Below are 16,507 nucleotides of genomic sequence, written 5' to 3'. Positions count from 1 at the left end.
TATATCATTATATTTGAAGTGAATTTCTTATAGATAGCATACAGTTGGATCATTTTAGAAAATCCATTCTGACAATCTTTTAATAGTTATATTAAGAACATTCAAGCTAATTATTGATCTAGGTCTATCAAGTTATTATTTGTTTTCTGTTTGTTCCCTCAGTTTAGAAGTATTAAAAATAAGGGATAAATGTAAGAGGCATCAAATGGAAAGAAGACAAAAATGATTATTATTTGCAGATGATATTTTCATTTGACTAGAAAATACAAGAGAAGCAACTGGAATGTTATTACAACTGTTAGGAGAATTCAGTTAGGCAAATTGGGATAAAAATTACAATAAAGAAATCAACAGTCTTTGTGTGTAAAAGAACAACCAGTCATAGGCAAGATGCAATGAAAGAAAATATTAATACAGTGGTATCAAGAAATGTACAAAATACATATGAAGAAGACTTTAAAGATTACTTACCTATGGACACACATGCATATTAAAGAAATAGAATAGTATTCATACCAGTTTCTTGGGTCAGAATGGAAACAACCATGGTCCAGACAGTTGATGATATGCTTGGCTGAGAAGTCAATAGGGTGAAGCCACCGTATATGGATTTAACACTGACATAATAAAGAAGTCAAATCTCACTAAACTGATAGAGAAATTTAAATTCATTCCACTAAAAACACTCAACAGAATTTGTGTGTCCTGTTGAAATCAAAAATTGATCTAAAGTTCATGTAAAAAGAAAAAAGTTAAGAAAAGTCAGAAAACTTCCATAAGTTCTGAAATTCTAACATGAAATTAGCCCCTCCAGATAAAAAAGTATATTCTAAAACTACAATAATTAAAACAGTATAGTACTAGACCATGAATTGACAGTTCAGTGAAACGTCCTTAAAAGTCCAGAAATAGATCAGCAACAAATCAGTGAAAAAAAGATGGACTGGATATTAAGTGCTTACAGTTAGTGGATAACTGTATGGAAAAAAAAGTTAGCTAGGATCCTTTGTTAATTTCCTAGAGCTGCTGTAACAAAATAACACAAACTGGGTAGCTTAAAGCAAAGTTTATTCTCTCAGTTTTGGAAGCCATAAGTTCAAACTCAAGGTGATTGCCAGGTTGGTACCCTCTGAGGGCTTTGAAGAAGAATCTGTCGCATGCCTCTCTCCTAACTTCTAGTGGTTGATAGCAATTCTTAACTTGTAGACTATTTACTCCAACCTATGTCTTCATGTTCCATTCTCCTCTCTGTGTCTGTTTTCTTTTTGTAAGGAAACCAGTCTTGTATCAGGGTTTCAAATTGACTGGCCTATTCCTAATGATCATAAATTCTCAGAAAAAGTACAGATTTGACAACATAAACAATTCAAGAGAATGTTTCACAAATAATTCCAGATTTCCAAAAGTTTTTAGGCTGACAGCATCAACACAGCATGTCCACAGTCTCCCGAGAGAAGCACACTGAAAGAGTAAATGTTCATGTTGATGGGTAGGATCTAGTCTCATTACTTTACAGTTGACCTTAGACTTGTCTGTCTTCTATTTTCATCAGATTTGGCTTATCTTCCTGGAGATCATGACAAATTTCCCTAAAACAAGCTCTTCTATTCAGAGTACTATCTGGCTGAAAGTCAAGGTTTAAATATTGACCTGTGCTGAGATCCTATACATCTTCAAGCTCATTCATGATTTCAGCACAATTCCAAGTTTAATGTTAAAATCAAGAGCTAAAATGAATTATGAACACCACATAATTGGTGCTCATTAAATCCAGGGGGTAAAGTAGAAAAAGTAAATAGTAATTGGGTGACCTTAGAGGAATCATTTATTCTCTCTTACGACTCAGTTAAATGGGGGCTTCAAGTTACTGTTGTAGGGCTTCGTGATAATGAGTGTCAAGTGCCTGATGCATAGTTGGCACTCACACAGGAGCCAATATTATTATACATGCAACAAAAGCCAAACATCTTCATGCTTTCCTAAATGAGGAAAAGAAATGCTTCTGGAAAAAAAAAGAGTTCTAGACAGATCTTCTTGAAAAAATATTTAAAAACTGCTCAGAAAGGCATTTTCTGAAAGAGAATAAAAGTAGAAAAGTTTCTGATCTTTAAAGTTACAGTATACACTTACTGTTCTGTAATCTGCAGCGATTAATCTTCATGTAAACATTCAGAAAGAGGAAAAGGGATGCTGTGTCGCAACTTATGAACTATAAAATTCGACCTCTGGTTATAAATCAAAGACAGTTTTATGCATTTATTAACGACTATTCTTCTTCATTTAACAATGGCTCTTGAATAACAAATAAATTACTGGCAAATTCAACCATAAATTAAAAAATGATTAAAGTAAAAAAAAAACTTAAAAGTTTCATAAATGCTAGTATAATAATATATTTCAAATATGTTGATTACAGAATTACTATATTCTTTATGTAAGACAACACAAAGATCATTCCACTCTGTAATGTCGCCAAGTTCCCTAAATTTATAAATAGGCTTCACTTTTTTTTTTAGCTTAATTAACTGCACCTCAGTTGAACACAACAGATAATAACCGGGGTTATTAGTGAAATTTAATATAAGAAAAAGCTTATGATCATTCAGCAGATCTTGTAAACTTAAAACATACCTCAGATTTTCTACCTTCAACCTGTAGCTCTCATTTACTAAATAACTTACAAAAAATTGTTTGAAAGATGATTTAATGAGCAAGTTGAACTGTTACTTTGCTAGTCACAGATATTTTTAAAATGAGGCAGAATACTATTCATTTCAAATGAGACTGGTATAAAGGAAAAATAAAGTCACAGATATTTCTTAATTGCACATTTTTTAACTATTTAATTTAAAAGTTCAATTATCAGACCACTGCAACATTTCTTGCTTAAAAATGCAACACTTTTGGAAGCAGATAAAAATATATATTTTTAAGTAAGTTACAAGTAAAATAAAAATCTGTGAACTTGATGAACAAAAACAATAATTTTCAATCACTGCCTATTAATGGGAATACTCGTTTTATACAGCAGGTATCAACAATCATTTAGCAGTTCTTTGAATAGGCACTTTAAATAGAGTAATTTTTTAGCTAGCACACCCAATACTGGAACATCACACAAAAAAATATGGCTTCATTACTAAGGATTCAAGATGGCAACTGCTTAGAATCCAGTGCCAACAAGGATTATAACAAATCCAGTGAGTATTTTGTTTTTCAATTATTCATAGAAAATTTAATCCTGATTAAGTATCCTTGGGCAGGAATTCATGGGTAGTTGACGACTGAAACCAACATTTATGTGAAATGCTTCTATTAATTTAATCTGTGTATATGGCTTAATTATGATTGGGGATTCAATGTAATAGAAATGAATTATATCAGGATTAAAATTTTAGTACCATACCACACAGTACTTTTTTCCTTCCTTTTTAAACATGCATACCTTCCTGTTCTTTCATTTAAGTGCTTACATTTCAAAACTTTTCATCCCTACAACCCCTATAATGTGTCTGTTTTATTTTTTCCATAAACTGTTGTCAGAAACGCTTTGCTAAAGCTAAAACCTCAACTAGAGTAAAAAGTGGTAAGAAAAATTTGGAAACTAACTCCACCCACAAATAAACAATAGCATACTCATTTAACTGTGGACATTTTACATTCATTTCCTGAAGTAATTTCATTTTTTAATTCTTTTAAACTCCATTATGAAATGCATTTTCCTTAAGCATAAAAAAGCAGCTTTTAATCAGTATATTAACACTGATTTCATAGTTTAGATAAGTATAACCAAGTAATCATTTAACTGACTACTTTTTATCAGACTACTAAACCTGAGTTAGCTATATTGATATAAGATGAGGCATTATAAGAGGTATATACTCGAAATATCATATAATTCCTTTTCACCTTAATTTCCATAAATCACTTTGTAACAATAATCTTTCTTGAAAGTTTATTGTTTAAGTATATTTCAAAACATTTCATTTATTATCTTTCTTCAGTTTTGGTACTGCTTAAATGCAGTTATAAAAAAACACGCTCTTCTTTCTCTGTTCAATTTTTCACACAAATATATGAAAAAAAGTCTATATTTGGATCTTATTGCACTTTATATATTAATTCACTTTTCCTTTACACAAAATCAAGTATCAGAAATGAGGCCGACTCTTATGTCCAGATGATATGGTCAGTGGTAGTGTTACTGAGGAAAGTGAAGAAACTTCCCAGTATAGACTGTGGGATAGAAAGAGTCTGTAGAGAATAACCATGGAAACAGACTGGCAAAGGACAACACCTATCGTAATAACCTGAAAAGAAAAGAAATAGAATGCTTTTACTGCATGCAGAAAGACAGAAATCTTATTTATTGTAAACCTATATATACTTTTTTATATAAATATACTACTCCACACATCTTTACCAGGGGTTTATTTCATCAAATAAATTTTCAAAAGGAAAATATGGATAACATTCAAAGGGTAAAATTTCTTTAAGTTAGTTTACAGGCAGCAAAGTAAAGACACAGAAGAGTAATTTGCTAGACTATTCTCTCCTAAGAATGCACATATCACAGAAAGGAGTTTCAATGAGTAATAAGAAAAATCAGCTTCCTGGTTAAATTAGTAATAGGAATAAAGCATGTCTCTACTCAAACTTTGAAGAGCACTCTAAAAGCCCTTTCAAAAATACTCACACCACCTCTCTATTTTTATAGACTGCCTTCCTACCTATTCACTTTGTAAAATACTTCAGGTTCATAAAACATTTGTGCGTTCAAGCACATACTGCATTGCTTGCAAAGGGCTCCTGACAGAGCTCCACTTTGAAACGGCAGAGTTACTCACCTAAGAAGCCAGGTATCAATACAATCAAAATATGGTATACTCAAGCATGGTACTCCAGTCTGTTGTCTGTTAAGGTAACTAGTCTGATTTTTATAAATCTATCTTGATTTTTTACAATTACTTACAAAGAATTTTTAAAATTTATTCTTATTATGTATCACGATTCTCTAATTTCTAAAACTGTATTCTAGGATAGGCTAAAATAAGAGTAACTAAAGCTATTTTCTACCATTCTGCCTGTATGTTAATTTAAAAATTTTTCTTTTCTATCTTAAACTTCTTATTTATATACTTTTTGGTTCAATATTTTGTTTCAAAGTTTTATTTTAAAGAATGCAAGAAACTCCTGAGAGGAAAAACAGGCCCTTCTTACTTTAATATTTCCCAACGCAGAATTATTTTAATAATACATATTACTTACCTTATCTCTTTGGTAATCACTAAAAACGAGAGAAATGCATGCAAGACCTGGATGGCATAAAAACCACAAGATACAGCCCTGAAACAAGAATAAGACAAATAAGTACAGCTGTGCCTTTAATTTTTTTTTCAGAATGTACCTGATGAAAAAAATCACTATTTAGGAGGTTCTGATTGACCTTTAGAACAGAGGTTACAATAACATGTAGAAATAAAAAATCTTGCTATGATATTAATACTTTGTTTTTAAATACGTTTTTAAAAATTTGTAAATCTGTTGCATATACGTATTTTGATGTACTATGAATATATTCATATAAATAAATAAGTGAGAAAGGGTACAATATGTAATATTTCTATTAAAAAAGGAAAAAATAAGAATGTACATTCCTATTTACATACAGATACACAAAGAAATTCTGTAAGAATACACATAAAATAATAATACTACCTGTTTGAGGGATAGAACAAAGGAAGGTAGAAGAACTGGGCAGATAAGAACGGGAAACTTTTTACATTATACTTTTCAATTATTTTTCTTTCTTTTTTTTTTAAACATAGAATGCATTTTCTTTTTCCCGAATGAAATGTGAAGCAAAATCATAAATTAATAAATAGTAGTTTCTGAGATGTCTGGTAGGCTGAAGATACAGAAAACAAAAAAAGTAAGATGCTGAAAAATCTATTTATTATACTGTGATCTGTATAAAAATGGAGGGAAAATGTAGGCATATATATTGAAAATTCTCCAGAAGCATAAGTTGGGAAATAATAGCAATTACATGGAGGTGATGATAACTATAGACAGGTGAGACGTGGGGCACATTTTTTGCTACCCTCTGGATTCTTTTCGATGTTTGAATATATTCAAAAACTTAAATTAAAATACATAAAAATAATTTTGTTCAGTTCAAGAAGTCTGACACTATTTTAAATATGAAACAAAGGAAGAAATTCTGTATTTAAATACACCAACTATCTACTAACTTTAAAATAATAAAGCACTCCGTCCCTATGAAAAATTTAAAAACAGAATGGCATTTTCTTGCCTGTTTGATACTAAAAAGCCAAATGCTGGTCCCCTGGGGGGTGGCAGCAGCTCTGAAATGCGCAACACTTGGAATAAAGAAGGAATATGGCCCTCCTAATACAGCTGCCCCGAAATGGTCAGGACAGACTTCAGACTGGGATGGGCTGAACGAACAGTTTATCTGAATGCTGTTTGGACTTGCCGAGATTAGAAGGAATATGGATCCTCTCAAACGAATACAGATCCCATCAATCTGACAGAAGACCGTAACTTCTAGGGAGGGAGGCTTCTGTACTATAATAGTCCCAACCCCTCTCCTGATCATCTTCTGATATGTTGTACTTAATTAAATGAATACAGAACCTTTCTGACTAGGTATTAAAAAATAAAATTTACTTTTAATTTTTGTTAGTTTAAGAAGCACAAAGAAAGGAAGAATAAAGTGAACATGACCTCATATGGATGGAGTGCTTAAAACATATATTTACTTAGCCTCCTGGCTCCATCAGCTTATGCTGATGAACAGCTCTTCATAGTCAAATAACTGTTTTTTGAGAAATACAGGCCATATCCTGATTTAAATTTTTTAAAAATTCTGATACAAAAAAAATTGAATCTATATTAAAAAGTGTGAAAATCACAAATGATAGAGAAATTATGCTCCAAGAAAAACTCACCTGTCAAAAAGCACATGGAAAATACTATTCCCTGTGTTCTGTAAAATGGGGATAAGAATACCTGCACCTCATAGATTATGAAGATTAAATGAGTTAAAGCATATACAGGGGTTCATCTAGTACATAATAAAAGTTTAATAAAGGTTACTAGGTGGTTGTTTGTTAGCCCCCGAAAAGAAACCCAAAAGAAGCTGACAAGCCTCTGACAACCAGAAGTCATTTTTTATCAAAATTCATACTTTGGCAAAAGTGATGTAGAACTCCCTTTTTAGTGTACTTCGTTCCATTGTGATGATCTGGTAGAGTCCATAGCCTAATGATAATGCTAGGCAAATTCTCAAAACAATTAGAAGGATCCCTGCTAAGTTGTGGTGTGAATAGTAGCCGTGGTGACCAGCATCTTCAAACTGTTCCCAAAGTAGCAAAATACTCTGTAAAACACAAAATTACATTGAGGAAAAAGACCGTATCTACTTATGATCAAGTATACTTTTCAACTCTCTGTAAGGATCTCTTAAACATAAAATAAACATGTCTAAAGAGATTGTAATCAGACTATAAAGGTTGTTAATTACTAAAGTACGGGCAGTCTTCCTTACTAATATTCTAAAACAGAAAAAAGGGATTTTCAAATAGCAACATGCACAAAAGATCAAAAAATGCTATTATCATGATTTAAATAAAATATCTCTAGGGATAAAAACTGAAAATGTTAAGAGAATAATGTAAAATGACTCCCAGGGTGTAAACCTTCCTGGCAACATGGGACAGAAATCCTGGGATAAGCTGGGACCTGGTATCAAGGGATTGAGAAAACTTTCTTGACCAAAAGGGGGAAGAGAGAAATGAGATGAAATAAGGTATCAGAGGCTGAGATTTCAAACAGAGTTGAGAGGTTTTCCTGGAGGTTATTCTTATGCATTATACAGACATCCCATTTTAGTTTATGGCATATTAGAGTGGCTAGAGGGAAATATCTGAAATTGTTGAGTGTTCCAGTAGCCATGTTTCTTGAAGATGAATGTATAATGATATAGGTTTTACAATGAGACTGTGTGGATTGTGAAAACCTTGTATCTGATGCTCCTTTTATCTACGGTATGGACAAATGAGTAAAAAATATGGATAAAAATAAACAAATAATTGGGGGAACAAAGGTTAAAATAAATTGAGTAGATTGAAATACTAGTGATCAGTGAGATGGAGGGGTAGGGGATATGGCACGTACGAGTCTTTCCTGTTTATTTTTTATTGGTTTGGTTGGACAGATACAAATGTTCAAAAAAATGATCACAATGATGAATACACAACTATGTGATGATATTGTGAGCCACTAATTGTATACCATGTATAGAATGTATGTCAAGAATGTTTGTATGTTTGTTTGTTAAGGTTTACAATAAAAATGTATATTAAAAAAAAGAGAATAAATATAAACTTTCTTTTAAATCCATCCCCTTTTTACTTCAACACCATCAGCAGGAATCAAACTGTTCTGCATTCAAGCCCACTATCTCAGGATAACTTTCAATTTTCTAAGCATCTTTTCTAATCTAGAAATAAACAAGCCAAAATTGTTGATTTCAGACTTCACTCTTCTTCTATGGCAGGGTTCTGGGTAAAAGAGAGAAAAATTTCAGTATTCACTATATACACCCGGGACGCTGTTATTCACCCTCATTTCCTTATTGATGCTTTTTTCCCCACATTGTTACTATAGTAGTAAAAAACTCAGCAAGTTCCTGATTAAGCTGCTTGCTATTCAGTAGAAATCACTGTCTACTTTCCCTCCATCTTTAAATATCAATCAATTAAATTACTATAATGTTTTTGCTATCACACGTCTGCAGCCATCAAAATTGAGTCTTCAGTAGTTTTCCAAGAATTTGGATCAAAACTCAACATCAAATCCTATTCTTAGGCTTAATGGAGTTTTACTAGCAACTTCTTCCCTTCGTAATTCTCATACCTTCTACCCTCTTTACACATTACTTCCTTTGTCATTCCACACACATGAAAATTTCCTTCTTGGGCTCAAAATTTGATCTTTATTACTGAAACTGTCATTCTTCTACTCCACCAAATACCCATTTAAGTGCTTATCCTAAAAAGTTTCTAAACATAATGTTTCAAGAAAGACATGCTACTATAGAGCTACTATTTCCAATGACATATTTTTACATATCCCAACTCCCATATTTTGACATACATAGATTAATGTTATCTGGATAATATATCTATATATTTATAAGGTCTTTGGTTGCCTGCTTGTCTGCCTTCTCTGGTTTGTTGTCGAAAATCAGAGCTATGTCTGATCTAGTCTTCATAAATGCTCACATAAACTCAAGGGAAGTATCATAATATGTATTCTCAGTACACATTTGTCTATGAGAATGAATTAAAAGTACAACAAAATAATGAAAATTCAATTTTTAAAAAGCCATTAAATAAGAAATGAGAATCTAACCTGAAGTTAATGCTGCTCTCCACAAGGTCATTCTAATTTCCTGGATCAAAAACATTAAGCTGGTAGAATCTGTCCTTAGTTTAATCACTTCTAATTCAGTTCTCTCTCATTAGTCCTCTCTTTCTGGCATTATTTCTTTCCTAAGCATCACCACCTATGACATCGTCTCTTTTTCAGATCAATCATGTAAATTCAATATACCTCCTTTACTCAGCATCTACTGTACTAAATAAATAATAGGGATATAAAGATGAATGCAGCATGGAGCCTACCCTTATTTAATGACTTATTTAATGCATTAACACTTACAGATTATAATGTATTTTATAGAGCCAAAATATTTATTTTCATCTATATCTAATGCTGGTCAGTATAAATTTTTGTTTGTACGTTTCTTTCTTCTTAACATTTATAAATACATTTTACATAGGCATATGGATACCCTATAGTAATGTCACCTTTACTGCTATAGGGAAAAAGAAACATTTGTTTTCATATCTGCTTTCAAAAATAAGATCCTACTCTTTTATTCTCTATTTTACTTTTCAATTAATCTTATATATTCACTTGGATTCTTCTTATGTTTATAGTAGCAGAAGTAGATCTAAAGATCCTTGCCAATAGATGACTCTCAAATTCATCAACTCACTTATTCAATGTTGAGTACTTATTATGTGCTAGAAAATATCAAAGAAAGATATTAAGTAGGAAATGAGAATCTACTGTAAATAGTATGTACTGCTCTATATAAGCTAATAGAAAACTCAACTACAGGTAAATTACAATTAAATTCTGCAGTCTACATATACTAGCACCCAGTAGATTAACAGATTATTTGAACTACTTTTCTTTAAATTCATACTTTGAAATGACACAAATTCCTCATGAGTCCCAGATTTCAATTTTAAAATGGGATATTTGCATTTCTGAATACTGCAAAGCAAAATCATTTAGTATCAACACTTACCTGTGTTATGACAATGAATACAGCAATGCCAGTGGATGCAGGAGTAGAATCCCACTGGAGAGGTCTGCTCTGAGCTTTTTTCATTCTGACTATTGTCCAACCCATGCACAGACTCAGAAGTAGGTAAAGCATCTGAATTTGGGAAGCGATGTCAAAAACTGATGAGAAATGAAAACCAAAATGAACCGTTACTACAATAAAAAGAATTTGGTCCTTTTTGCATTCAGAACATCATTTTATTGAACTACAAAACATAGGTATTTTCACAGAAAAGCAAGAGATGCATACAAAAATTCTAATGAATTACAATTTTACCAGAAAATCTGTAAACATTTATAAAAATAGTTAAAGGCAATAGCCCTATTTTTAAAAACATATAACTCATATATAATTCTCTTTGTATCTCCCATTCTTCTTAGCTTTTCCTCCTATACAATCATATCCATAACCCATACTTATTAAAAGAAACAAATTTTAAGTATAATTTCTGGTCAAGTCCTTTTGTTTTTTCACATGTTGTTAAATTTTTTTGATTGCTGAACTATAAGGTGAAGAATGAGTATTTTCTAAAACTATTATATTATTAAGAAATAGCATGACAATAAAATGCATAGCCACTATAACATCCTGAACACAAATGAAATGCTCTATGCATTAGTCTGATGTGCCACCACGTGGCCATCGCTTACATTGCAGGGAAAACTGCTACTTTTAAAAAGGATGTAACAAAATTGCCTGAATCCAGTTGAGCACTAAAAGAAAACAACAGAAATCTATAAATACTTCAAGTTCCTTACATATTTGTTTTATAAGCTAATATTTATTGATCAAAACAAAAGATTATCACTTCCTCATCACAGTGTATTTTGATTCGGATTTTGGAATAAACATGATCATTACTGAACAAAATAAGCCTTTCTTCAAATTGCCATTCATTACTTCAATGTTTACAACTTTTGCTTCTTTTTATGAAGACACTGTTGCAGAAACAGATAAAACTAGTTACTAAAGTATAATAATTGTATTTAAAATCTGCAAGCCAAATAAATACCTGTTAGTGATACATCTTTTCAGATATATTTTTATAGATATTTCCAGCTCTGTTGTCCAAATCAAAAGTGGATACTGTACATTTATGCTTATATATATGTAATAGTGAATTCTGATAATCAACTGTCACTACATTTTAATAATATAAAATACAGGAGTAGTCAAGCACAGTTAGCACAGATTTTAAATGACTGTAATGCCAATTAATTTTATTAAATATTTCACAAATTCTTAAACTACTTAAATACATTAAATTACTTAATAAATACGTTATCCAAAGGGATATTTCTACATAATTTGCTAACTAGCAAAAACAAACAGCCGGAAAAAAATTTTTCTGGCTCATTTGTATAACTAAGTAACACATACATGAATTATTTCTATAGGTAGAACGCTGATTATCCATTATTGAAAAATACTACACATAAAATACAGACCACACTAAAATCTCATTCTGTCTTGAAAAATTTTAATTACATACTAATCAAAACTCTGTCAGAACTACTAAAAATAAGCAACACTGATTTTATTCCAGCTTTCTACCCCAACTTTTATTTTTCAACCTTTATCGAGGATGCTAGACAGGCTAAAACACTGTTTTATATATAGCAGACACACCAAAATTAAATAGTCCTTGATTTGAGTAACAATTTGTCATTAATTGGCTTCTGTTTGCTTGTCTCTGTGGAACTCAATTGCCTCATCTAATATTCATAAACTAAATTATTCTAGGTTTCTGTCCCGTTCTAAAATTCCATGATTCTATTAAACACTCAAAAGTCATTAAAGAGAAAAGAGAAGGAGAAACCAGGAACCTAAATAATGCTCAAGAAGGATAAGTCTCCTTTGTTCATGCATAGGAGGTAATAACGTATTTCCTCTTCACAAGGAATATGAAAGGTCCTTAAAGTATTAGAATCTTAAAATAGGGAGCAAGGTCAAAATAAGTGGTTCCTAAGGTGATTAAAAGAGATTACCTTAAGATACTCTATTAAGAGTGATGACACTAGATGAGAAATAAGGAAATGTAAGGAAAACAAAACCCTAAATGGTTTCATGGTCAGAATTTGCTTTTTTAAAGCAAATCTTAAAATTTTCCAGGGTTAAAAAGGGTATATATCTGATGATCCTCTGAAGTTCTCCTTAAAGTCATGATTTCAGGAACTTTAAATATTTTTTTCCTACCCTGTTTAACTGAAGCAGTACTTCAAAGTTGTGAGCATGTCTCAATTATAGGTGTAAACTCTGTGGCTTTGGTCAGAAATAGAGAAAAAGTGTCAACGTATTAGAAAATAGGGATAATATAGGAGAAAAAACTTCAGCTTTGGGTCAGAAACTTTAGTTTTAAGCCTGGCCTCTACTACTCAATAGCTAAGTAACATTTGGAAATTTGCTTCATGTTGCTGAATTGAATTTTTTAAATCTGCAAAATAGGGATAAGCATTCCTGCTTCACTGAGCTTGTATTTAGAATTAAATGAGAAAATGCACATAAATATGTGCATAAAAACAACGAAGAGGTACAAACACTACCCGTTATTAAGAAAGTAGGACATATGAAAACTAAATGTATAACCCTGTATTTATTCAGGTTGAATTCTAAGCACCTGTAGGCTTGGATAGAAAAACTTTATTACAACAAAAACAACCTTAAAAAAAAAGGAAAACAAACATGCAGCAGACAGCAAGTTTATATTTAAAAAAATGTTCAGAAAGATACTCACATTCTGCCAAACTTTGCATAACAGGTATCCCTATTCCATCTTTGGAATAACTGAAGAATTATAGAACAAAATATTAGTGTAAATTACAAAGGTGAAAAAATTGTTCATAATCTAAACAAGCATAATTTGGGTGGACTACTTAGGATTAAATAGATGAAACGATGAACACAGTTTTAGCGGTTTTGAGTTACCTGGAGAAATGAATGTAATTAGCTAAAGCTGAACCAGCTTGTAACAGCAATGCAGTTGTCAGAACCTTTAAAATCATGTGCATGGGTCCTCCTTTCTTAATAGCCTGCCACAATGATTGAGCATAAATGCAAGCAATCACAAAGTACACTAGGATTAGAAGGAAAAAGAACTCATGTAACCCTGCGAAGAGAAGAAAGGGAGTTTGCTTCAGTAAAATAAAGCCAGTTACAGTGTTGGGTTGTTGTAAAAATCTTCTTGTCAACATATTTCTAGAAATTGTTTTTTAATTGGAATTACAGCATTCATGTATGTAAAAGAAAAAATGGAAAATCATAAAACTAAAATAATTCTCTACTTTGGGATAAAATTTTAACTATAAGAAAGCAGATTGAACTAAACTAGTTAAATTTAATTTGTAGGGCTGTAACTCACCATAAAAATCACAGTTAACAACAAAAAAGTAAGTAAAAACAATGATTTTGGTATTCAGTTAGATATACTTTTTACCTGCAAAATAGATCTTTTTAAGAAGATCAGAAACAGATTTAGTCAGTCAAGTTTCATCTCCTGACAATGGTTCTCAAAGTGTGACCAGTGAGAAATGCAAATTCTTAGGCCACACCCAGCTTAAATGAATCAGAAATTCTAGGAGTGGAGCCCTTCAGGTGATTCTGAAACAGCTACCATGTAAGAACCACAGCTCTGCAATGTCCCATTATCTTAAATTTCCATTTTGACCAAGTTTCAAAATAGGTTTCATGTCCAGAGGTCCCCTCTGAGGTAAACTGCCTACATCTCTTGCCAAAGAGAAAATCCTATGAAGATAATGTTACTCGACTTTATAGTTGAATGAAACTATAGCATCTGACCAAAGAACTATTAACCCAAAGACTGGTCATTGGCCAATAACATGATTTGTATCTCATTAAATTAGGCTAATATCGTCTCTTTGGAATTCAAACTACACAACATGGAAAAGAAGTAGGCAACAGGAATTGAAGCTGAAAGGGCAGAGGAGTCAAACTTAGGCCATGCTGAAACCGAAGTTATGAGTGAGCAGAAATTACGAATGAGCAAAAGGAGCTGGTTTTTAACAGAGAAGAAAGTAGATGTACAAAATTTTGTATTAAAAATGCCATTCACTGGGTGGGCCACGGTGGCTCAGCAGGTAAGAGTGCTTGCCTGCCATGCCCAAGGACCCGGGTTCGATTTCCGGTGCCTGCCCATGTAAAAAAAATTCCATTCATTGTACAAATTTAAAAATGTTTTTCATGAGGAAGAACAAAGGAATGTCAATAATGCAGGGTGTTGAAAACAGATGGTAATTAATATTTTAAAACTTCAACTTATGTGTGAGACAAAAGCAAAAAACATTTATTTGGTACAAAATTTGTATTTTGACTAGAGCATTTCCTAATAAAACTTATGTGGACAGCTTAACTGAACACCATAAATACATGGAACCTTGAGTAGGGCATGAGATTTTGTAGGTTTGTCCAGAGTGATGCCTCGATAAATCTCAGAAGGATTTGAACAGTGAATAGAAAAGTATTTGCAAAGTCCCCTTGGGGGAATGGTGAGAAAGAGGGAAAATTCAACTTCCCCAAGTGGAGAATTCTTGATATTCTCACAAGCAGTGGGGACAACCAAAGCAATAGGCTGAGCCCACAATCTTGGGGTTTATTCATATGAAACTTAACCCTGCAAAGGATAGGCTAAGCCTTCTTAGAATTAGGCCTAAGAGTCACCCCCAAGAGAACCTCTTTTGTTGCTCAGATGTGGTCTCTCTCTCACAGCCAACATGACAAGCAAACTCACTGCCCTGCCCCTCTTTATGTGGGACATGACTCCCAGGGGTGTGGCCCTTCCGGCAACGTGGGACAGAAATCCTAGAATGAGGGACTCAGCACCAAGGGATTGAGAAAACCTTCTCAACTCAAAGGGGGAAAAGAGAAATGAGGCAAAATAAAGTGTCAATGGCTGAGAGATTCCAAACAGAGTTGAGAGATTATCTTGGAGGTTAGTCTTATGCATTAAATAGATACCACCTTTTTAGTGAAGGTGTAACAGAGGCTGGAGGGAAGTGCCTGAAAATGTAGGGCTGTGTTCCAGTAACCATGCTTCCTGAAGATGATTGTATAATGATATAGCTTTCACAATGTGACTGTGTGATTGTGAAAACCCTGTGTCTGATGCTTCTTTTATCTACCTTATGGACAGATGAGTAAAACATACTGATTAAAAATAAATAAATAATAGGGGGAACAAATATTAAAATAAATTTAGTAGATTGAAATGCTAGTAATCAATGAAAGGGAAGAGTAAGGGGTATGGTGTGTATGAATTTTTTTTCTGTTTTCTTTTTATTTTTTTCTGAATTGATGCACATGTTCTAAGAAATCATGATGATGAATATACAACTATGTAATAAAAAAAGAATGTTCATATTGTACATTGACTGGTTTTATTAATAAAAATTAAAAAAAAACACCATTTATTTTAAAACTTCAATTTCTGTGTGAGACCAAAGGGAGAGATGTTTAGTGGCACAAAATTTCTATTTTGAGTAATGCATTACCTAATTTAACTTGTATGGTCAGTTTAGTTGAACAACATAAGGACATGGAATCTAGAATAGGGCATGAGGGCTTGTTGTTTGTCCAGTTTAGTGATGCCCTGATATATTCTATAGTAATTTGGACAGTGAATAAAGACATATTTGTAAAGTCCCCCTGTGGGACTGGGGAGAATGGAGGAGATGTTCAACTTGCCCATTTGGAGAATTTCTGATATTCTCACAGGCAGTGGGGACAACCAGGTCAGCGGGGTGGGCCCTTGATCTTGAGGTTCATCCCTATAGGACTATTTCCTGCAAATAAAGGCTAGGCCTACTTAGAATTGTGCAAAAGAGAGCCTCTTTTGTTGCTCAGATGTTGTGTCTCTCTCTGGACCAACTCAGCAGATGAACTCACTGCCCTACCCACTATGTGGAACATGACTCCCATAAATGTGAATCTCCCTGGCAACATGGGATAGAATTCCCTGGATGAGGTGGGACCTGGCATCATGGGATTGAGAAGGCCTTCTTGACCAAAAGGGGGAGAAAAGAAATGAGACTAAATAAAGTTTCAATG

At 32.7% G+C, this 16,507-nt stretch overlaps 1 protein-coding gene across 1 annotated transcript in view; it reads right to left on the bottom strand.

Moving 5' to 3' along the window:
- Positions 1-221: 221 nt before the first annotated feature.
- GPR180 (G protein-coupled receptor 180) overlaps positions 222-16,507 on the bottom strand; it is a 38,183-nt gene continuing 21,897 nt past the window's right edge. Inside the window, exons 4-9 of the mRNA XM_077158535.1 lie at positions 13,373-13,553; positions 13,182-13,231; positions 10,409-10,566; positions 7,214-7,405; positions 5,269-5,346; positions 222-4,310 (exon numbers count right to left, since the gene is read on the bottom strand). Of these exons, the coding sequence (XP_077014650.1) occupies positions 4,152-4,310; positions 5,269-5,346; positions 7,214-7,405; positions 10,409-10,566; positions 13,182-13,231; positions 13,373-13,553 (818 nt within the window). The 3' untranslated portion in view covers positions 222-4,151. The remainder of the gene's footprint in view (positions 4,311-5,268; positions 5,347-7,213; positions 7,406-10,408; positions 10,567-13,181; positions 13,232-13,372; positions 13,554-16,507) is intronic.

Source organism: Tamandua tetradactyla, chromosome 4, assembly GCF_023851605.1.
Source record: "Tamandua tetradactyla isolate mTamTet1 chromosome 4, mTamTet1.pri, whole genome shotgun sequence".
In the NCBI taxonomy this organism is placed as follows: Eukaryota; Metazoa; Chordata; class Mammalia; order Pilosa; family Myrmecophagidae; genus Tamandua; species Tamandua tetradactyla.
This window is presented reverse-complemented; position numbering and strand designations above follow the sequence as displayed.